Source organism: Halyomorpha halys, unplaced genomic scaffold (genome assembly GCF_000696795.3).
Source record: "Halyomorpha halys isolate HHAL.00 unplaced genomic scaffold, Hhal_1.1 Scaffold803.1, whole genome shotgun sequence".
In the NCBI taxonomy this organism is placed as follows: domain Eukaryota; kingdom Metazoa; phylum Arthropoda; class Insecta; order Hemiptera; family Pentatomidae; genus Halyomorpha; species Halyomorpha halys.
In genome coordinates, this window is record NW_027115654.1 from 400,680 (window position 1) to 424,463 (window position 23,784).

The 23,784-nt window shown below is 29.4% G+C and overlaps 2 protein-coding genes across 5 annotated transcripts in view; one reads left to right on the forward strand and one right to left on the reverse strand.

Annotated features, from left to right (window-relative positions):
• The window catches only part of Ttc7 (tetratricopeptide repeat domain 7), a 32,783-nt gene extending 14,972 nt beyond the window's left edge, over positions 1–17,811 (forward strand). For both annotated transcript variants that reach the window (XM_014429474.2, XM_014429476.3), the window contains 10 exons: positions 1,895–2,012; positions 5,129–5,276; positions 6,977–7,165; positions 8,334–8,512; positions 9,429–9,711; positions 11,121–11,253; positions 14,536–14,774; positions 14,852–14,956; positions 15,035–15,126; positions 15,862–17,811. In XM_014429474.2, the coding sequence (XP_014284960.1) occupies positions 1,895–2,012; positions 5,129–5,276; positions 6,977–7,165; positions 8,334–8,512; positions 9,429–9,711; positions 11,121–11,253; positions 14,536–14,774; positions 14,852–14,956; positions 15,035–15,126; positions 15,862–15,994 (1,619 nt within the window). In that variant the 3' untranslated portion in view covers positions 15,995–17,811. The remainder of the gene's footprint in view (positions 1–1,894; positions 2,013–5,128; positions 5,277–6,976; positions 7,166–8,333; positions 8,513–9,428; positions 9,712–11,120; positions 11,254–14,535; positions 14,775–14,851; positions 14,957–15,034; positions 15,127–15,861) is intronic.
• LOC106686282 (methylthioribulose-1-phosphate dehydratase) lies at positions 8,319–22,191 on the reverse strand. Of its 3 annotated transcripts, none has more exons than XM_014429480.3 (6): positions 21,579–22,191; positions 21,326–21,486; positions 21,149–21,255; positions 20,871–21,073; positions 20,119–20,220; positions 8,319–8,459 (listed from the first exon to the last, which is right to left on the reverse strand). In XM_014429480.3, coding segments are annotated over exons 1-6 (678 nt in total). In that variant the 5' UTR covers positions 21,683–22,191; the 3' UTR covers positions 8,319–8,458. The 3 variants fall into 3 exon arrangements, with proteins under 3 accessions (XP_014284966.1, XP_014284967.1, XP_066908752.1); XM_014429481.3 differs by lacking the exon at positions 8,319–8,459 and adding an exon at positions 19,828–19,938; XM_067052651.1 differs by lacking the exon at positions 8,319–8,459 and having other exon boundaries at positions 19,828–20,220; positions 21,579–22,189.
• Between the last annotated feature and the right edge of the window lie 1,593 nt (positions 22,192–23,784).

The window sequence follows — 23,784 nt, forward strand, 5'->3', positions numbered from 1 at the left end:
CATTGTTACTTATTTTTTATTCTTATCATTGTTACTTATTTTTTATTCTTATCATTGTTACTTATTTTTTATTCTTATCATTGTTACTTATTTTTATTCTTATCATTGTTTATTCAAGTTTATTTTATACTGATACTATTTTATGTCTTCCTTCCTTTTATTTATATGTAATTTCTTATCATTTGTTTTTTTCATAATTATCCTAGCTTAAATTACCTTATAGTATCTTATTGTTGTAATATTCTCAGTTTTTTTTTTTTGGTACCTTTTTAGTGCTGATGAAGCCCTGCAAAGTGGGGCGAAACGGCGGACATTAAAATAGTTTTAAACTTTTTGTTCTTTTTTTGACCGCAACCATGACCATCTTATATTTACATAACAATCCTTCACCATATTTCAAATAACCTTTACTGGCTTCGAACACTTATGTTTTACATGATGAACTATTTTTACTCATTTTATGCCGAAACGAAGATTTTTATGGGAAACTGAATTTATGTTTACACTTAAATTTTCAATAACTAAAACCAATGGTTTGCGGTTTTTTGCAAAACACCTTCTAGATGCGTCGGATTGGAAAAATTACCAATTGATAGTCGTTTTAAAGTTAGATTTTCCATGAAAAAATCTCTTTCCATAAGTTGCTTGAAAAAAAGAAACCCTTTAAATGGTTTTAAAAACACAAGTTTATTTGTTTTTTAACATCTTATGTAGTTTACTATGCTGTAACTTTGAATTAACTAAAAAATGCTGTCCATTGTTCGCATAATCGTCCTCTGCATTTTATCCAAATCCTATGTTACTACAATCATTAGAAAGCTATGTCTGCTCTTTTAAATTATGTTTACCATTTACAATTAATGCCCCTATAAGGATGAAATACATAGTTGTTTCAAATAAAGAAAATCTTTTCAAACGTTTTATTTTATATCTTTGGCTCTAATTTATTCAATTAGGTTCGTTTTAAGCCATTTGATGTAGTTTATAGGTCCCTAAAGAACTAAGTTTCATGCAGATTAGTTGACTCATGTTGAAGTTATTAATTCTTTTTTTATTTCTTAGAAATTATGTAAGGGGTATCTTAAAGTAATAAAAACGAATATCAACTTTGTTTCAGAAAATGTTTACCACAGTTTGATTGCTCAGGTGGTCCGAAATTTTTTAATATAATAATAATATTGAAGCACAGCAAGGTAGTTATATAAAATCTATACATATTTTATGTATATTATATATGATAAACCAAATTATCTACACTTAAATTGGACCAGAATTAACAATTTAAAAAAATTCATTCTTCTCAGAAACTTTTTTTTTCAATGCATTTTAAGTAGTATACCACGGTAACCCAATCTCTTTTTATGTCTTTATCTATATAAATAAAAATTTAATGCTCGTTTGTGAGTTATCTATGATTTCCGAAATTTCTTAACCTATTTACATGTTTTTTTTTTCTAAAAGTTAAGTTTCCTCTTGGGAAGGTTCTTAGCTATTGAAATCCTCTATTTATCTAGTAGAAAAAAGTTAGGAACAAAATTAAACTTACTTGAACCTTGATTGGATTCCCTACAAAACAAAAAAAAGATATAATCTCCAACTCCCAATTCAAAGTTCAATTGTGTCAAAATTTATTAAATTCATTTCATATGATCAATTGATTTTGATGTATTTCTTATAAGGTAAAAAATATCGGTTCAGTTAAATTTTGCTTGATTAGGAAAAATTTGGGAAAAACCTGGAAAATTTAGGGAAAAAGTCGGAATTTCTACGAGCCATTTCACTAGACACCCTGTATCACCAAAATCTTAATATTTAATTTATTTTATTTTTGTAATGTTCAATAGAACTTTGATTCTTTAGATATTAAATCTCATGAAATTTTATCTTCCTCTAGGAACTCTGAATAGGAGAAGTGGAAACTCAAGTCCTTGGAAACCTCGTGTTTATTCTGGTCATAATTTATTTATTCCACGAAATGAATGTGAAGAAATTATTTTACTCCTCTTGATTAGGTAAAGAAAATATTTATTTCAAAAAATCCTCATGCTCTTTAATACTAGAATTTCAGTAAATTGTGTCATATATATTGAATGATTATTTCTGAAGTTTCAGGTGTATTGACATAATATAAAAAAAAACAAAAAAAAACAGTTTTTATCTGTTTCTTATTACACTGTCCACCATTACTGTTACTGTTCACGATTGGGATATTGTATCCCGTAATAAGATATTGCATCTTCATATCTTTTAAACTAGTGGGTTATAATTTTACTATTTCTTTTTCTCTTGAAATTTTCAAAGAAAAGTGGATCAATTCTCTTTATATGGAATTTCTGTTTGGACTATTTTGGCATTTGTGTTAAGGCTCTTCTAAGAATAATAATTTTAAATACTTAACATGTCACTAAGTAACAGATAACTATAAAAAGAACATAATAAATGCTAGAATGTAATTTTAAAAAAATAAAAATAAGAGCGAAAGATGAAATGTGCGTGCATATAGATATACATACACACACACATTTATGCATATGCAAATAGTTATATATAAACATGCATACATGTGTATGTTTATGTATACTTAGTAAGTAAACACTTCCTAGTTAAACCATTTTTAGTCAGTCACCGACATTATAATATTTCATACGAATAAATTTAAGATTGGTCGTAATTATTATTTTTTTTATTTTTATTTTTTATTTAAAGTTTAATAATTCATTAAAAGGGCAGCTTTTATTTACATGAATCAATTTCAGTTTAAATACTTATTACTTATGTATCAGTTGATTAGGAAATATTATTTTCAAAAATTAAGTAAGAAATAAAATATTGAATCGAAAATTGAAATTTTAATTCATTGCAATTAAATGAAAACAGTTAAAAAACATTAATTTTTATCAATAATGTTAGTAGTAATAAAAAAACAAGGTTGATAAGTTATAAAAGCATTTTTATACCTAAAAGATTACTCAATACTTAATTATATGATATAAAAGTTATTTTACAGATCAAATGTGACTTATTTTGTCTGATGGACATCAATTTTTAATTATTTTGCTTTGGTTAGAAGATGTAAAATATACCATTTTAGTATCAATTATGTTAATCCCCTCAGATATTTATTCCAATTGCCATTTTCAACTAAGTGTCTTCTTTCACTTTATTCTATTATTTTTATTTATTGGCTTTATGTTTTGGCCAGCAAATAAAGATCTAATGTTATTAATAAAGTGAAAAATTTCCTCTTAACTACTGTTTTAAAAATTTGTTAAATGTTTTTTCAATTGATATTATGAAAAACTTACATGTCCGTAATTGTTGTTATGACAACTTCATATCCATTAAACTAAGTTCATTACACAAAATTTTTGAGTTTAATACTAATTTAAAAAAATAGAGGTTAAATAAATTTATTAATAAGGTTTTTTTTATATTTTATAGGATCAATAACCTTAGAAAATAAGGATTGTAAATATCTATATTTTAATTTGATGATGTTTGTGCAACTATTGTTTGCTGCAATCTGGATTTACTGAAACAAAGTGATATCAAAAAATAAATACTGTGTGTTGTATTTTTTCCAGTGTTTTATTTTGTCCTTGGAACGGTCTCTTTCACTTGTAACTGTGAAATAACCATAATTCAAATATTTTATTATTATTACTAATAATAATAATCACTTGGCAGTTAAGCTTCATATCTATGCAGGAACTGAAAAAAAAAATTGTATTCCTAGAATCAAAAACTTTGACTTAGATTTTATGTTTTAGATTTCAAGGAAAAAATTGTATTCCTTATTTGTCTCACTGTTGTCAAATTTGTGTTTGACATAATTGATCGAACCTTTAATCCAAATTTGAATAAATTTTCAGGAGTTGTGCAGGTTAGTAACTAGTTGGTTGCATATTGATTTCATCATATTCTGTTCAACTAGTTTTGCTTGCTTATGCATGCACAAATCTATTTTTCTCAGCACACCTGTATTTCTAAAATGGATCGTCTTATTTGGCCAAAATTTGGAAGAAGAAGACAAAGAAATTGGAAGTTGTGGATTTGTGTTGTCATGACTTGAAATAAAGTTTATTAAATTCCATCTACTCGTTTTGCTTCAACATGGACAGATTTATTTTTCTTGACACATGTTTCAAACACAGCTTCTCCTATAGATTTTATTATCAAACGACAAATTAAATGTATTAAAAAATAAAAATTATGAATTTCTTATAAATTCTAATATCTTGAACTATAGATAATTATATACCTACCTATCCAATAGAAATGGTGTAGAAGCTATACTTACCTAGTATGTATGTGGCAATTTTTTTTTATTAAAAATTTATATACTTACTACTCCAACTTTATAAACTACTTAAATAAAAAGTTATAGAAAGAAATATACTCATAATAAGTAGATAATGAAGGCTAAGGTTCTATGAACACAAAGAAAACAATGGATTATCCCAATGTTGAATATGAGATCATTTGTGTTCATCAGAAAGAAGAGCAAATATATTGGTTCATAAGGGACATTAGGAATTACAATAATTACCCAATGTAATGATCTAAATTAAATTATTTCAGTATGTTTTATTTTACAAGTACAACATAACATTATCTACATATCTTAACTTTTTTTTTATTTACGATTATGAACCACAGCTTAAGACCAATCTTTAATACCACTTATTAGAGAGAACAAAAAAGTAGTTTTCAATTATTTATTTATTGCCAACAATGTAGGTATTCATTGTATGTTGGAACATTGGTAATAAATGAACTATTTTTTTCTTCTTGACCATCTCCTTCAAATTCACAAGTGGTCAATTTACATATTTAATATGATCCAAAAACCATGGGAGTCATAGATTCTTTGTTCACATTTCCACCCAAATAACAGCTCTGATGAAGACCTACATTATAGGTCGAAACGGCAATAAATAAATAGTTGAAACTATTTTTTTTTTACCGCAGATCTGACCAACAGTCTATCTTTTATATTGATATAACATTTACTTATAGATAATAACAGTAATCTTGATATTATCATGAATGATATATAAAGATTTATTTATTTAGATTATTTTATTAACTTTGTTTAAAAGTATGTGTATTGTTTAAATTGACACAGTGAAGCAATGGCAGGTAGAGAAGCAGTTCTCAGTCAATCTCCAGAATTCAAAGAAGCAAGATTAAGAGCCTTGACTAATGCAACTGCAGTATATGATCTATTGACGATCACACTGGTTAGGTGGGGTCAGATTAGTCTTCTTCATGAGGTAGTTTTCTTCTTTTCTTTTTATACTAGGTTGTTAGAAAATTATTTGTGCATTAATTTATTGTAGGCTGTAAAATCTCCATTTCAATCCTTATTTGTCTCAGAAATAATGCGTATATAGTTTACTTTGTCTCATGTTTTATTTAATTATATATACCAACTGTGTCTGCTTTTCATAAATTTTACTAAAAATGTTAGATAAAAAATTTGTCAATCTTTTTATTCTGAGGCACTAAGGTAAAAATGTAGCGCTTTTTAATACAACTGTGGTTTGGTATCACCAGTCCCACTTCTGGTAAATTCAATTATACAAATTCAACTTCTGGCAGGAAGATGGGTTAAAGTAATTGACAATGATGGCCTATATTTTGAAGAATAATTTTAATGCGTAGATTTTATCTTGAAATTTAAATAAAACATGTTTTATACACAAAAACTTTTATAACAACCTAGTGTATTGAAATTAACCATAACATTTACTCAAATTTAAATAGCATTGATAAAAACATATAAGGATGAACAATTAATTAATTAATTATGAAGTGAAAAAAAGACTGCAGTTAATTTTTATGGCTGAAATTTTTGTAATTTTAAAATTTTGCCAATTATTGATGTTTGTAATAAACTTGTCATTGTTGAGGGATTTACATGGTCCATGTATATTTTGTATTTTTTCATTGTTTTTAAAATCTTAATTTGTCAAATTGTGTTTATGTCAGTGTTTTCTGTACAGGCATTTTTTTCTTTTAAGGGCTTATTATCATTTGTTGTACCCTTCAAACCAATTTGAGCCTCAGTTTTGTAAATCTTAAATGTCTTTTATTTCTCCTCATAAAGAGATTTGGATCTGTTTAGAATAATGAAGCCCTATTCTGTTTAAGCCAGTAATCCAATAAAATTAGCATCATTTGGGTAAACACAGTATAGCTAAAAATACCTATATCATATGAATGGAAAATTATATGAAATACGAGATTATTGAATTATGGAAATAAATATACAAGAAAATCTTCAGATCTTGTGCTCCAAATACAATGAAATGAAATAAAAAATAATTTTATTCTAGGATGCTTAGTTTACTTAGAATAAAGACAATTTACATTTCGAGTACCAAAGATTATATATCTTTCCTGATAGGAACAATTTTGGCACATCTGACAAAAAAGTATTTTTTTATTTTGTGTTTGAGGTATTCCATAGATTGTAACATATACTGGAGTTAAATTGTAGCAACTCTAATAGCTTTAGCAAAGTCTGTAGGATAACATCAGTAAAGAAAGTAACCACAGACTATGGTACTATCTTTGGAATATGTTAAATTCCAAACAAAACCAAAATTTTTACTTTTTGTCAGATATGCCACTATTCAAAGTAAGCAGTGATATTTTTAACTTTATTCTTAAGTATATGAGGTAGATTGATAGTTGAGGAGGTGGATGTATAACTTATATTTAAATGAGGTTTTGTGGATGGGTATAGAATCCCAGAATTAGTTTATTATGGAAAGTTTTAAAAAATTGGTTAAATTTTAAAGTTTAATAAATTTTAAACTTTAATTGGTTAAAGTTTTTTAAAAAATGGGTTAATAAGGGATGCCTCATTAATTGTTCATTGTTTTAATGTTCATAGTGATGTCATCTTCATTGTCAATTACATCACCATTAATTTATTATTTATTAACTTTTTTTCTTATTTTTCCAGTCTCTTGAACGTGCATTAAAGTTTTCATATGAAGAGAGTCATGTGTGGATGCAGCGAGCTCTATGCTTAGAAAACATGGGAAGATACATTGAAGCTCTTGCTATCATAAAAGAAGTAGTTAGGATGCAATCAACCAAAGTTATGCCTTGTCTTCTTGCTGCAAGGATGTGTTATACCCACTTAAATAATGTAAATTAAAAAAAATATGTACTGCTTGTTTTATATTTAGCTGAAGTAAAATAAATAAGAGCATTTAGTTCCGTGAACAAATCTATCTATTATTGGAGAATGAAGTTAATATTTGTTTAATTTTTATAATAATTTTATTTATTTAATATTTAAATTTTGTTGTAATGCTGACTAATCATTACCATAAAAGGGTTTCAACTTTACATCTTAAACCCATCCAATAACTTTGTATTTTTCAAATTTTCCTGGTAATAGCTAAGACCTGATATCTTTTTTCTTTAGATACTTTAAATTTCATTTTACACTTCTCAAATTTCTTTAAAGGATTAGTTTTTCCAACTCTTTTGTTCTTTCATTATAATTATTACTACTACTAAATCCTAACCATTTTCTGTCCCAAAGACTTCACAAGATCAAATTATTGCCCTTTTCAATATCCACTTTTTTGTAATTACTAAGCTAACCATACATTACATATTTCTTTATCTTATATAAGAAACAAAACAATATTATCAAATTTGTAACAAACTGTTAAATTCTCAACTTTTTGTGTTTCATATTATATATTTTTAAGTTCTTGATATAATAAAATATAAATTGCCACTTCTTGAAAACTACAAATATTAAAATAAAAAGTAATTTAATTTTTTTAAATTATCCTATCTGTTCTATGGGACAGAATGTACCTGCATATCTGCTTGAAAACATTAGTATTTTTTTTGTTAATGGTGATATTTATGAATATGGAAATCCAGTAGTTGTTAAATGTCTTCCTCTTTAGGTTATATTTTCTTACAAGAACATTCCGATCCATGCATCTGTTTAAGTCAACATATAGAAAGATCCTTGTGTCTGTGTATATATTTAGAAAATAAATTAATGAATTTTTGGAAGTCTCGCTTTACCTTCAAGTGTGGAAGGCACTCAACTATTACATCAAGTTTCTATATTCATAGGCACCACCCTCACTAACAACTAATCAGTATGTAATAAATATAAGTAAGTGATCTAAATATATTTTGTCTCTTATGATGGATATGGATATTTCCTTAGCCAGTTTTTTTTTTCAATTGAAGGATTTTTTATATTTAATAGTCATACATCAAAAGATATGGAATATTTATATGTAGCTTAATGCATGTGATATTGTGTTCTCAATTTTTGATAGATTTCTGAAGGAATTGAGTGGAGTGAAATGGCTCTCCAGCGTGAACTTAGTAATCCACAAGGACTGTTGTCTAGATGTCATCTCTATATTGGGATTGGATCACATTACGCTGCCTTGTCTTCTCACCTTAAAACAAAAAAACATTCATTAAATATTTCTGGATTTGAGTCATTTAACAAGTAAGTTATTTTTTGTTGTTATGTTATATGTTACTTTCCTTCTATCATTTTTTTTTAGAAAACTGATAAAAAAATTATAACTTAATATCACTACCCTACTAAATCTTTCTTGGAAGGAATATTTCGAAAAGTTTACAGTTGAAAGTTAAGAGGTTTATGTTTTTAATTCTTCAGTTGTTACTTTTAGCTTCTCCCCTATCTATCTTTATTAAAATCAACTTAGTTACCCTGTATTCTATTTTATTTTATTCACCAATTTATTGATATTCTTGTTATGCTCTGCTAAGTAATTTATTCATTTAACATTTTGTTTGAAATGACTCTTTTTGTATTGAATTTCCTTTTTTAAGGCATTAAGTCAGGAAATCCACAATTAGTCTTTTCCCTTTTATTAACTAAACCAATTGACTTTTTGTTATGCTTGTGTGCTAAGAATGAGCTTGTACTCATTTTTCCAAATATATTTATCTACTAGTAAATTAACTGGTATTTGTCTAGTATTTGATCATCTACCAGCTTCCACCATTTTGTGTTTTAAGTATCTCTATATTGAACTCTCAATCGCAACTTTCTGTTCTAGCTGCTCTTTTATTCCTGTTCTCATATTCTCTAATTAAGCTTAGTACCGACTTTTCCAATATTCATATTTTGCCAAAAATAAGCAATAACACAACTTCACTAATATTTTGATAAATAAAATTAGCTAATAAGAGGAGCAACAACTTTTTATTCATATTGGTTTTAGATAACAAATTCAAGATTAAAACCAATAAGCCAAGAGAGAAAATGTATTTAAGCATGAAATCTGCTTTTTTAAATCTAATTTTGTTTCCATTAATTTTTCATGATAATTTATTTGTACTAGCTATCTCTTTTATTTGTTTTGTCTTAACTTTCTCCATTTATTTTTGAACAGAGCAATGCAGCTTGACCCTAATGACCATTTGGTTGAATATTACCTAGCAATAAGTTATGCCTGTAATGGACAGACCGCTGAAGCAGTGTCACATGTTAAATCAAGCTTGAAACTTTGTCCTGAACATGCTCCTTCCCTTCATTTGATGCTTCTCTTGCTCACGGCCCAACGACAGTACTCTGAAGCTCAGTCTTTATTAAAAACTGCTATTAGTGATTTTCCTGACAGTTTGGACCTTCATTATGTCAAGGCTCATTTGGAACTGCACATCCAAGGACCAGAGGTAAATATGTAGATCATTTAATTTATTTTCTATCCTTTCATGTTTCGTGATTAAAATGCTGTTTTCCTTAATATTTTATTAACTTCAATTGAGAAAGCCTGTGGGAGAAAGATATATTGGATCATTTATATAACCTTATACCAAAGATCATTTATATAACCTTATACCCAAGATCAAGATTTTCTATTTAAACACATCGTAATGTAAAACTGTTAAGTATGAGATTGTCAAAAGTGAACAACGTTAATGAGTAACACTTATTTTACTGTGCTAACGTTTCAGCCCTGATTTCAATCATGTTAGAATAACAGAACTTATTAACAGTATGACTTTCTTATTTTTATTCTGGCATGTTTGTTACCTTGTTTGTACTTGGCCCTAAAGAAGGGCTTAAAGTCAGGACGAAACAACATAACAAAATAAGTATCACTCATTAGTGTTGTTCACTCCTGACTGCACCCCCAATCATCTCCTATCAATCAATGGTCAACTATAGATACATTAAAATAAAAAGTAAATTTATCTATTTAAATTTAAACAAATTTGTAATAAATGCTTAAAAAAGTAACTATTGACCCACCGAAGATTTGGTTTTGACTAGAAAAAAAACTAGGTTTGGCAGCAGTTTCACTTTCAGCCAAAACATTTTATATTGCACTAGGATTTATATTGATACTTCTGTTATCTATTTCCTAGCAGCCCAGCATAGTATACCATTTTAGTGAAGCTATCCTCAATGACAATAAATAAATTTCTTGTGCCTTTCCTGAAAATATATCAAGGTGAAAAGCCATTCTCTCCTCTTCGTGGCAAAAGGGACATACAGTGTTTGCCATTAGCTCCAAGGTAATGACAATGCTACGTGATACTCTTGACTAAAAAGAGGTACTCTGTACTTCTTCTCACTACCATCACTAGTGTATATGCACAAGGGAACATCTAGAGGATGCCCTTAACCAGTTCCTAAGGATTTTTTCCCCATCAGATTCAAAATATTGCACACAATTATGTGCCTCTTCTTGAAAAATACTTTAGTGTTTTTGTTATTGTTTCTTATATCATATGCTATGGAAGAATTAATATGAATTTTATACCTTTCTCGATCTTTAATTTTATTTTACAGTTTTTTACAATCATTAATTTTTACTTCATACCTAGAAGTATTGAAAGTTTTTTTACAACCTGTTAGCTCATAGCCAACAGGGCTCACAATCTGTATCATGGAATATCAATTTTGAAATCATTCTTTTATTTATGATTTCAATAAAATCTAGATTTTAACATGATGTGGTCAAAAATTTGTAATTTTCAGTATAATTTCAATTTATGTTGTTTTCCTTTGACTCAGGAGATTAAAATATGTTTTTCTTTTTTGGTGCTAAAAATTATTTTCGTAATATCTGTTTTAGATTGCCTTATTAACTGCTAAAAATATGTTAGTAATTTGGAAGAATATATATGAAGACCAAACAGTAGCTGATAATTCTGATAATAAGAGTGTCTTTCAATTATATACTTCAGAAATGTCTGATAAAGATTCTAGTGAGTATTAAATAAATTAAATTTGTGAGTAGAAAATTAGTTTTAACTTATCTCTGCATTGGGCAGGGCTCATTTGACATGCACAGGATTCTGTTTTTTTGGTGTCCCTTCTCAGAGAGCACAGAGTGTGACCCCTTCCTTCCTGTAGTTTCCTAACCTTGTGCAGTAGTTCCAACCCACTCAGTCTGGCCATCTAGGGAAAGTGTGTCACACGTGTTTTGATTTAACTGGCTCACCGTGCCCAATTATGTCACAAATCTAAGGTCAGTATTTTTCACTTTAGAAAGCAAATTCAAGCACTTCAGTGTTTTTCAGAAATTGTGGTAGCATCATTTTTGTCAGGTTTCATTAACGCGTATGAATGAGAATCATGTGTCTGTCAGGCATTTTCCAGGCTTTCCATGTTAGCCCTAGGGTCTAGAGTAATTCTAAGGTTCTCAGGTGAGTCATCCTTCTTCATTATACATGCACCAAGCTTTAGATTGATAGACTCTGAAGCATTTTTTGACAACCTAAAGATGGTGTTACTTTGTTTTACCAGTATCTAATTCAGTCCCCATTTTCCAGTCCATAAGGAGAGGGCATCAAGCGCAACTTACAGAAGGCTATATTATCCGTATACAAGGAGTTGCTAATATTATTCAGAAGGTCAGTCATCACACCATTAATGAAAATGAGGAATAGAGTTGGGGATAGGACTCTTCCTTGAGGCACTCTGTTTTTAATGTGTTCAACTCTGTTATAAAAATTATTTTTATGAATCCTTCAATCGCTATTTCAATATTTCTTTGCTTTTTTTTTTTTTGTAGCAGGCTTGAGAAAAATGAGCCAAAGGAAATACGATCTGACCAACCCAAGAGACCTTGACGATGTAAGGGTCTTGTTGATGAGTGAAGGTGATGCAGATCCCCATGTTTCGCCCTTGTCAATTTATTGAAACAAACTGACATCTCTTTTGCAGGTATAGTAAAGAAGAATAAGCGATCTCTGCCCAATATTTTATCAACACAAGAGGAAGAGCACGATATTCCAGCCTTTTTAGTTTCAACAACGGAAAAGTGTTGGCATTCTATGTCCCATGCAAGAATAAATATGTGGTCCTGGTTCCTTTTATGCATGAAATCTAAAGCCATTGATGAAGTACGGGGAATAAAAAAACCTGAGGCTTTTGTATATCGTATTACAATGCACACAAAAGTGGAGTAGACACTGTAGACCAAATGTGCACCACACAACTTTCAGTGAAATACACAGCAATGGCCGATGATTATTTTCTATACCTTGTTATTCTTGGGAGGGGTCAATCCTTGGTTATTCACCTCAGGAATCAATGCCAAGAATAGTTTTCCTCAAAGAATTGTCACATGAACTGTCTATTTGACAACTTCAGTAAAGAAGCCAGCTGTCATGTGGCCTTTACACCTTCTTGCAAATTTGTCTCAAGAGATTCCTCCCGGTTGACGGTCGTCCTACGTCGCTCCTACCCCCCTACAAAAGGTCCAAATGCTGTGATAGCATGGTGGAATTTGGAATACATTGGCTCAAGAACTATTCATGTATGAAATGGAACCAAGGAATATGTCTTATTCATGCAAAACCACTCTGCACAACATGCTTTTCAGCCTGTATTTGGGATCCTTCATCAGCTTTGTTGGAAGGTGACTCCGACTGATTTCTGTCCCCACACATCTCAGCTTCATGGCTGGACCATTTTTTTTTTTTTTTTTTTTTTTTTATTATTTATTTAATGTAATTTACAACTGTACAAAATAATACAATAGGTAAATATGTAGTATGTTTCATATACACTTGAAAATCTTGGGAAGGAACCACCCATTGGTGGTACTTCAAACATTAATTTAAATTAGAAGGTCCCGTGGCCATCTTCTTTTCAGATGCCTCAGAGGATTATCAGGGATTGTTAAGGATGAAAGATTAAGAATTAGTGGGCTAGGATGGTTAAGGAGTTTGGAATGAAAAGACACATATCTGTTTTGGGTCAAATCTGCAACGAATGGAATGTTAAGGTCTTTGTGAATGAGTTTATTTGTGACGTAATAAGGAGCATAAAGGATTTTTTACATAGGATTTTGGATTGTAACGATTGGATGCGGGAAGAATTTGATGGTTTGGTGAAGCCCCAGAGCTCAATTCCATATGTCCAAATTGGTCTGATTATTGTAGTGTTTACTAATTTTTTGTAGTGAATGGGAAGGTTAGAGCGTTTGTCAAGTAAGTCTTGTAGCAATCGGAATCTACGAGCAGTTTCTTGTCGTTTCAGTCTTGTGTGTGGATTCCAAGTAAGTCTCTTGTCAGGACCATTTTTAAATATTTTTCTAGGTTAAAAGGCCCCATTTCGATTTATATTCATAACCATGATATGCGAATTCCACATTTCGACTTGTTTTGGTGTTTAGATCTCATTAAATTCTAAGAAATGTTTTAAATGGATTTTATATTTTTCCCTTATTCCCTACAACCTCAAGATTATTGGTAAATTTTATTTGAATTAAATATAGCATTTTAGGGACTTTTTTTTACATAGTGTGCCTGTCAGGCTCACTCACAATTTTGAAAATCCTTGACGATGCCCTATTGAGGATTAAGTGTGTATACACCCCGATTCCCAGTTTTGATGAGTAACAATAAATGTAGCACAATATAAGTAATTTTTTTTTAATACTGCTCTACTGATAATTATTAAGTAAATATTTTCAAGGTAATAGAAGATGATCTGTTATCATGGGAAATTGAGGGTTGCATTTGCTCTAATTACTTATTTTTGGTGTTACCATCTTGAGATTTACATTGATCAATAATCGTTATAATTAAATGTTTAAAAGTAAAATAAGACTGTATCAGTTGGTAGGACCATGCCAAATTCTACTTTTGGTGACTAAGGCTAACCCTATAGTACAGCAGTGCTGAATGAAAAGAGAACAGCAAAGAAAACAAACCATTGCATTTCATAGGAAACCCCCATAATAGGTAGGATAGCAAAGATAAATAAAAAGATAAATGAATTATATTAAATCAAATCCTGCCTAAGTAAGTTAAATTTTTGTGATGGATTAACATAATAGATTTCAACCTTGCAACTCTGAAAATTGATCTTCTTATGATATATGATACCATGATAAATAAGGGCAGTACGAGCAGTATGCCATACTATATAATATGTATTGCATTGTAATAAAGATTTTTTATATTGGATAATCATAAAATGTTAGGAAGATGGAATATTAAGTTCAAGAGTGCATTAAATTTAAATAAATGTTGCAGGTTCACTTCATGCTCACTCATTAGCTGCTTCAAGAGTAGAGCAGGCACTTTCAGAAGTAGCCTCATCTCTTTCAACATTCACACCAAAGCCTGGACCACAGCGGGCTTGGCTTTTACAGTTACAAATTTGGCTACTTCTTGCTGAACTTTACCTTTCAATGGATCAGATACCTTCTGCTGCCAATTGTATCCAGGAAGCAGCTAGTATTTATCCACTTTCTCATCACATCATGTTCACGGTTTGTTAACAATAATATATAGAATGATTTAGTGATAAAGACATATGTTTGATAAATAGCTATTCATTAATTTTTAGAGGGGTCTTGTTCATGAACAAAAACGAGAATTCATCGAAGCTAGGCAATGTTTTCAAAATGCTGTGTCAATTAATCCATCCCATATCAAAAGTCTTCAGCATTTGGTATATTTCAAGATATTTAATAATTTTATTTTTTAACTGAAGGTAATGTTATTTTTATTGGGCTTTTAATTTTTTTAGGGTTTAATGTACCATTACTTAGGCAATCAACGGATGGCCGAAAAAGTTTTAAGGGATGCAGCAAGAATTGACCCTCATTCACCAAAAACATGGTAATGCATATAATTTATCCATTGAGTAGTTTCTGAATTATTCAGTATTGTAATTTTGTTGCTTATAAAATTTTAAAAAATATATCAAGTCCAATAAGTGCCCTGAATTGGATATATGTTTTCTCAGTGAATAAGTGGTTAAGGTAAAAATTTTCAGGGAAGCTGATTAGAAGTTGGGTTCATTCTGATAATCAACTCTTGTAAGATTATGTTGTGATTTCACATTTCCATGTATCTGACATTCTTATAACTTTATCATTTAAACTCCATTTAGAAGCGAAATTCTAAATTCCATTGGCAGCTAACCAGTTATTTAGAGGGATTTACATTCATTCCAATATTTTATCTATCATTCCCAATAACCTCTTCAGAAAGACATGATAGTTTAACATCAATACTAACTTGATTATTTACCACCAGTCTCTCTGAAATCTTGTGTCGTAAATGAAATATCTGAATCAACACAATATACCCCTTGAAGAAAAACTAGAACAAATAATTTACTTTGTTTTTAAATTCTTTTTAAGGATGTATTCTGTTGCAAATTGTCAATTATATATAATTGTATTGGTCATTTGCCTTGATCAGCTATCCAGTTTTAAAAAATATCTCTTACTTTTGGTTAACATTGATCGAGTTTTGAGTAAAGGTGATGTTGCATTTTATTTTATGCTATGATAGTTTTGATCAGAATTTTACAATTCATATTTGTGGTCATGTAATATTAAATTTTAGGTACAATCTTGGAAAAGTTTTGGAATCTCTTTGTGATTATTCAAGAGCAAGTGACTGCATGGCCACTGCCCTCCAAGTTGAATCAGTGAGCCCTCTTTTGCCTTACACATCGATCCCCATTACTTTTGAATGATTCATTGTTACCTTAGTATTACGACAGCGTATTTTAACATTCTATAGTACAAACTTTTTTTTTACTATCTGCACATAACGGGTGTTAATTATTTCATTACTTTTATACTAACATTCTGATATGTGTGAATTTGTACTTATATATGTTTATACTAACATATATGCCATTGTTGTTTGTTATATGAATTAATCTATAAATATTTTGTTATGTAATCGAAGATGTAATCTATGATGAGAGTGTATAAATTTTTATCGACTTGTTTAAAAGAAAAATAAATTATTTAATTTTTAATATACTTTTAGATTTATGAATAAGTATTGCATTTAAACAAGATATTATTGTAATATATTTAGAATTTAAATTGTAACCATTTACATTCCTGTAATACACTATTATGTAATAATAATAGTGACCAAGCAGTATGATTCGAAAGTTTGATGCTGTTATTTTCAAATATTCCATGAATCAAGATTTGAAGTTACATCAACTTTTTATTGACTTTATTTGAAATCATCTAGGGCACGACATGTAGGGTGATACAGCAACACTCAGTGTCTCCTCCTACCAGGGGCAGTGTAAGTACAATTCTTTTTTTGTGAAATTTATATAGAACCATGAAATAAAATTGGATTCTCTCTCTGGCAAGCTAGTGGTAAAATCTGACTCTTTTGCTGTACTATTGATTCCTGTTTTTTAACGGACTATTCTTCATTTTCTCTGATAAATTTCTATTAAGGGTATACATTAATTTCCTTAAATATTTTATTTAGGTTTTTTAAATGTATAATACAGATATGTCTGTCAACATGCTTGATATTAGAAATTTTACAATGGTTTTGAATATTTTATTGTAAAGATCAGTTTCAAAAAATACTTAATCCAAAATGGCAATTTTGAAATAACCTTAAAAAATTATTCTCGTTAAAAATTAAAACATGTTTTTCACTGAATTGGACAGGACTGTCGCACATTCTGGCTAAAAATAACACAGGGTAAAACTTGAGAAATTTGTTGTCAATTTTAAAATTTTAGTACTTTTCGTTTTAATAGGTTATAAAAAGTAATTTTTGATTCATTATTATTGAAATAACAGTTTTAGGCTGGTACTTCGCCTTTTACTTTTAATATACTTAAGTAGTTCCTGTGAATACTGTGGTAATAGCTATTCTGAAAGTAAAGATCACCATAATTTTTAGAGGACAATTTTTAATTTATTTTTTTTAGTTTTTGTTGCAATTAGGCTATTCCATGAATCTTTTTACAACTTAAGGCCGTTACCAATTCAGTATCCATAATTATTGCACTGGTTCACTTTGCTGTACCCCTTCCCTCCTAAACAATTTATGGATGTAAAACTTTTATATCGGAGGTTTAATAGTTGACTGAATAGGATTGAAGGATAAGACACTTTAGATGGCGGTCAGAATCACCTCTGGATTTGTCAGTACTCTGCCTGCTCAAAGAGAATTAAGCACTTTTGTAGACCTGCAATGTGGATCAAAATGTTAGCTTTTAATAAATATTTCTTATTATTTAATGTTCCACTCAAACTCCCATCCAGACTATCTTATCCTTAAAGTTGTTGAAAATATTGCCTCATAGAATATTTTATAATGGCACACTAAAAATTCATAATTGACTCACACGGTTTTATTTTTAGTATTATTAATATATATATATATATACATTTAAGGTGATCAGATCTCTGATGGGAAAATTAATTACTATATTTGTAAGACTTATTTATTGTTCCATGTATGTTTTTAATAATGACTTTGTTATAAAAAAAAAAAGGTAAAGTATATTGTGAAACGATGCATTTTATTTAAATAACCCAACCCTACTCCATAACTAACTATGGATTTTTCGAAATATATATATATATATTTTGTAACATTCATAATTTAAAAAAATATAATATTCATATCTTATTTAAAATAATGCAATATAAATATTCAAAGTTATGCAATGTAGTCTAGTAAAAATAGTTTAATTTGAATGGAAGCTGGACCAAACTCAAAGAGCTTTAAAAAATCAAAATCTGTGCTATTTAATGCTTTAAATTTTACTATTGTTACATGTTTAAGCCAATAAACCCTAATTTATCAATAATAAATTTGAATGAGTTATAAGTTTTATTTATTTGTAATCAGAGGTTGAAGTAAATTATGTATGATGAGCACACAATGTTAGCTGCTAACAATTTTTTTTTTTACTTACTATCCAGATTAAAAGTAGATTAATCAGAATTAAAATGAACAAGAAACCATAAACAACATTCTTATCATAGTTCTTCTTTAGCGGTCTGAAATTTAGATATGGATTTTCATCCCAATCCTTAACAAGCTGAACAACCTTAAGATAGGCTACACCCACATCTGGAAGAAACCTTCTCAATACTCTGAATGGTTGCTGCACAAAGTAGAGCTGAATAATGGAAATTTTGGAGGATAACTCATCTAGTTCACATTTACTAGTTAAAATATACATTAAAAAATATCTAGTTCACACTGTAATATGCATTCCTTAAGCCTCATTTAGTATATATCATGATATTTTATTTCGGTAAAAACCAGATCTAATTATCAGAAATCTACAATTTGTTAGTATCAGTAGTTGATTCATTGATTAAAAAAATAGTTGGAGAACAGTGACCTCTTGGTCAGAAGATTATGTGGTCTAGCATCAGAACTTAAATGAGCTATTTGACTTATTTACTAAATTTTTAATGGATATTTGCCTGCCTACCAATAAGTCATAAAAAAAAAAAAAGGTTCATACCACTAACAGAGCACTGATTCCTGAAATTAATTTGTATTGAAAACAGGTGGTAAGCAAATAAAGGAATTATTAAAACTATTATATTATAAGTAGCAGCAAGCAATTAATAAATCTTAGAATATAGTTGTATCAAGACATACTTTTGAAAGATAAAAAACTACCTTTCTTCAATTTATTATAGATTTCACAAACTAATTAAGACATGTGGCAAGGGAGTGAATGATAAAATTTATTTTTATAAATTTTAATGTCATTGCAAGTAATAAGTTCATATTATTTTAGCAGGATGGGTTTAAAAAATCAATAGATAAATTCCTCACTGTTAAATAATCAATAACAGAGATTACGATGTGTTCCTTGGCTTTTTCCTGTAAACCATTAACAAGTTATGGGTCCAAAATGTCTCGGGATAATTATAGGGCTAGGACATTACAAATATTTTGAAAGATAATGGTGCCCTAGAAGTCAGTGAAGAAATAAATTTTTTTAACAATACAACCAAAAAACCATTGGAACTCAAGCCACAAGCTATTACTACAGCCATTTGGATTATTAGAGGGAACAAAACTCAACTTACAGTATAATGAAAAATCTAGAGAAAATTTCAAGAAGCGAACAAGATGAAGGTAATTCATTGTTGAATCATTTTATGAATATGGATAGGCTATTTTCCCAACTAACAGTTACAGGTAATGAATTGAGTCGAGAAGAGAAGGTAAATTACTTATTATTGAAGCCAAAATCTTATGAGAACAAATGAATCTTAGAAACGATGAAAGATTTAAAAATAGATTTTCTGAAGAGCTATCTTTTGGGTGGCAGTAAGTTATGACCAATGTTTCTTTTGTTTTTATGGCTGTAGTAAATCTTATGAGAGGATGGATATGAACTTAGAAAATCGACATTGAAGACTTCAATAACGATGTATACCTAAGATTCTTGTATTTTTGTCTTTGAAACATTAGCAAATATAGTGATGATGAGTTAATAGTTGACCATGCATTATAATTGAGGAGAAAATGGTTGGGAGAGTGATTAGTGAAGAACATAAATAAGTTAAAACATATTTATTAGTGCCATTAATTAATACCCAAATCATTTTCTCATAAACAAAGATAGTGAGTAATATTAATATAAAAATGTCTTCACCATTGCTGTTGGCCCTGTAATTAAATTAAAATAAAGTCCATACTAGAAAACAAATTTAAAGTAGTACATGTATATATACATTATGAAATATTAAAACTAAAGGATGTCTTTATCAACAGAGCTGTAAATAATTTTTTTAACTTCAAAACAACAGGAAGATATTAAATAAAGTGTATTGAATAACTATTCTTTACTATAGTATACAGCCATTCACTTCGGGTTCTCCAACAGTTGGGTCAAGACCATGAAGCTTCATCTTCACTGCTATGTCAAACAAATAGTCATAACACTCACACCTATAAACAAAAATAATTATTATCAGACTGAAAAAAAATTCTCATTATTAAAACAGTTGTTAACGAACTCAGGCAAAGAAAAAATCATTACCCTTAAGCCGACAACAAAATTTGATAATTAAAGGCTAGCAGTTCAAAATAAAAATATTATATATTGATGGTTAACTGTATGGTAAATCAAGAAAATAGTTCCAGTGACATTTAAGAACAACAATTAAAATATAGTAATAGTTAATTAAATATTGATACTTCAACATTACATTGTGTCTCGATAAAGGGTACTATAAGATAGATGATTGAAACAGACTTGCTAGGGATTACCAAGTCTTCAGTCTTGTAATCAGAAGGAACAGAGACTTAAATTAATTCTTTATTGAAGATGTAAATAGACTGAAGGCTTGCAGTCGGGTGAACTTTTCAGTACTGATGAAAACCTACAATATGGAGGAAAATCTTGACATTCAATAAATATCTAACATTTTAATTTTTTTTGGGGGCTGTCACTTAAAACTGAAATATTAAACACAAGTATAGAGAAAACGGAACATTCGAATTAAAAAAGCAGTTAATATTATATATTCAAAAATAATATTTTACATAATACAACAATGACATCAAACAATGTTTCCGAAAGAACAAAAACTACTTACTGAGTTTTGGCACTTTCCCATGTATCTCCCCAAACATACACACCATGTCTTCTAACAAGTACAGCAGTTGTTGCAGGATATTCAGCAATTGCCTTGGCTAGACTTTCAGTAAGATCTTCTTCAAATGGAGTGTTTTCAATTATAGGAACTATCAATTTTTCATTGTAATTATAACATCTTTTTAAATCTTGATTTTTGATTCCCTAAAAATAAAAAAAAATCTATTACTAAGCTAATTTGGCACTATTGGTGTCACATAAAATAAAATTCTAACATACTTTTATCATTTCAATGTGTGTGATGGAAAATTCCTTTCCAGGGTATAATAAAGAAGCCATAACAGCAGCTTTTGAATGTGTATGTATAACTGCTCCAGCACCTCTGGCTAATCTTTATTAATTAGTTTTGATGTCAATAACTATTAGCAAACATTACTATTCTATAAAGGAACAAACCTCTGTAGGCACACATAAAAAGTGGAGTACATTGACTTTTTTTCAATTTCTTATCAGACCTAGGAAGTTCTAAATCATTTCCATCTATATCTTGAACAAAAAGGTCATCAGCCTCGATTCTTTCTTTTTGAACTCCAGAAGGTGCAATATATATACGAGGACTGTATGAAAGTCAAATAGTGTTGGTAAATTCAATCATCAATTGAAGCTTTTAGATGAATATCCAGAAATTAATTAAAAAACAAAACATTACCCATATTTAATGCTGATTCCTCCACCTGTGCCTGTGACCCAGCCAAGATCATAAAATTGCTTTAATAACTCAGGAATGAGTATTCTTGGGTGATCCTTATTCATTTTCTGCTAATGTTTCTCAGAGAATCTGATATTAACATTTAACAGATAACTACTATTTACAACCTGATAACACTACTTATCAGCAATGATACAGAAATGTTTATCTATCAGTAATAAGAAAATAAAGAAAGGACTGATTTTAATTAGTCGTATGCTAAATAATATTTTATTAATTAAATACGTTTTGTACTGTTGATAAGAACAGCTTCAGGAGCACAACAAAAACATACAAGCATTCTTTCTTATCAGCTGCTTTCAAAGTTAAGTTGATGGAATATTAGTAAGCCATGCTAGTAGACATTTGATATTTTCACTGTTCTATGGCATCGTTATTTTATGTCCCTTACTTGGAATTTTTGGAAAAATTATTTTATATTTTCCAATCGCTATACCGGTGATATCGATACGGTCTTCAGATAGTTTCGTGAGTATCGATACTTTATTTGGGTATTCGTTAGTTTTTCAAGCAATTCAAGAATACCCACCACTAATGACTGGTTATACTTGGCTTCGATACTTCATACATTACTAAATATATAATTCGTATATATGATATCGCAACATAACGAATAAATTATAAAGGACGTTTTGATTTTTTTTTTCCATTATTGATACAATGTCTAAAACATTATAATTAACGTAATACAAACAAATAAAACTCACACAACCATACATATAAATACAAACTCACACATAAATAAACTCGTGCAAACACAAAGAATAAGTTATGCACACAAATTATTTTGTAAATATATGTATAAATAGATCATATATACCATTTTGTTTCATTTTTTTTTTTTGGATAGGAATTCTTTCGCCTGACCTTATGTAATAGTAAATAAACTATGAGTCACTTTATTAAATTAAAATGCCTAATGGCGCTTAGACTGAACGGATTAGGACTAAGGAATATATTAGCTTCCCGCGTCCCTTTAAACTTATAAATATGGAAATATTTATGGGACAATATTAATATTTAATAATAATTAACAGGATAATTAAACATAAATAAACTGAGCCATTGAAGAATAGGCGAATAAATCATTATTCCTTAGAGGGGCAAACTGTATTGGTGTGTCAATATGGTTATTAGATAATAGTTATTTAATAATGTAAGATAAGACAGCTTTCGGTGGGTCTCATTATGAATATATAGTTATATCTTATCTGTGGGACGTCTGAGAATTTCGCTGTCGCTGTTACGTCTGAGAGTCTTCTTGCCGTTTCCCTTATCCAGGTTGAGCAGATGTGTTAGTGGGCGAAATGGTGAAGGCCATGGATTTTGCCTGGTGTCCATAAAAAGATATCTCAGAGGCTGGCCTGCATGTCATTGGCACTAGCGTGGTGGTAGAGGCAAATCAGATCTTAGCTTGCATACCGTGACTGATAACATAGGGCAGATTCATAGCAGCGGCGTCTTCGGGGTCTTCCAGTGTATGCGGCGAGGGGGGGGAGGGTATCGAAAAATGAGACCCTGATCCCGACAATATATAAAACCAATTAAAAGAACCGGAAAATTAGATTGTCTAAATCTGACAGTAATAAACTAAAAATACTACAGATATGTGAAAAATAAAAATACTTATCTTCAAGTTGAGTAAAATAAAAAATTATAATGAATGAGAAAAATATATAAGTAGCTGGTAAATAAATACAAAAATAGAAAAAATCAAATAAACTTGAAACTATCTTTTAATAGAAGTGTATAATGTGTTTCATCATAAATTTAAAACATTACAAATAAGTTGAAAATAAAAATGTAGAACATCAAACAGAACAGAGTACAAAATAAAACTCTATGAAAAAAATAACGAAATATCTTGTGATTGTTCAAAGAAATAAAACAAAGTGAATAAAAGTAAAAAGATTCGTTCTAAATATACGTAGCAAAACAATAAAATAAAATAAGGGAGAAACTGTATATTTTACATCAATCGAAGGCGCCTAAGTGTTCTTTTGTATACGACGGGAAGATCATTACCACGCTGACAGTTGACTCGACCTCCGGCGAACCATTCGAGCATCACTTTGCCTGCGGGCAACTTCTGTCTCGCCAGTCAATAGAAATTTCAGTTTCCAGGAGTCATTTCTTCACCTATGTA

What these genes read in the sequence shown, in the direction of transcription:
- LOC106686282 (XM_014429480.3), bottom strand. Translation starts at nt 21,682, where the DNA reads ATGAATAAGGATCACCCAAGAATACTCATTCCTGAGTTATTAAAGCAA. An exon ending in GGAATCAGCATTAAATATGG is followed by an intron (nt 21,487 to 21,578) that starts GTAATGTTTTGT and finishes ACTTTCATACAG; the next exon opens with TCCTCGTATATATATTGCAC. An exon ending in TTTTATGTGTGCCTACAGAG is followed by an intron (nt 21,256 to 21,325) that starts GTTTGTTCCTTT and finishes AATAAAGATTAG; the next exon opens with CCAGAGGTGCTGGAGCAGTT.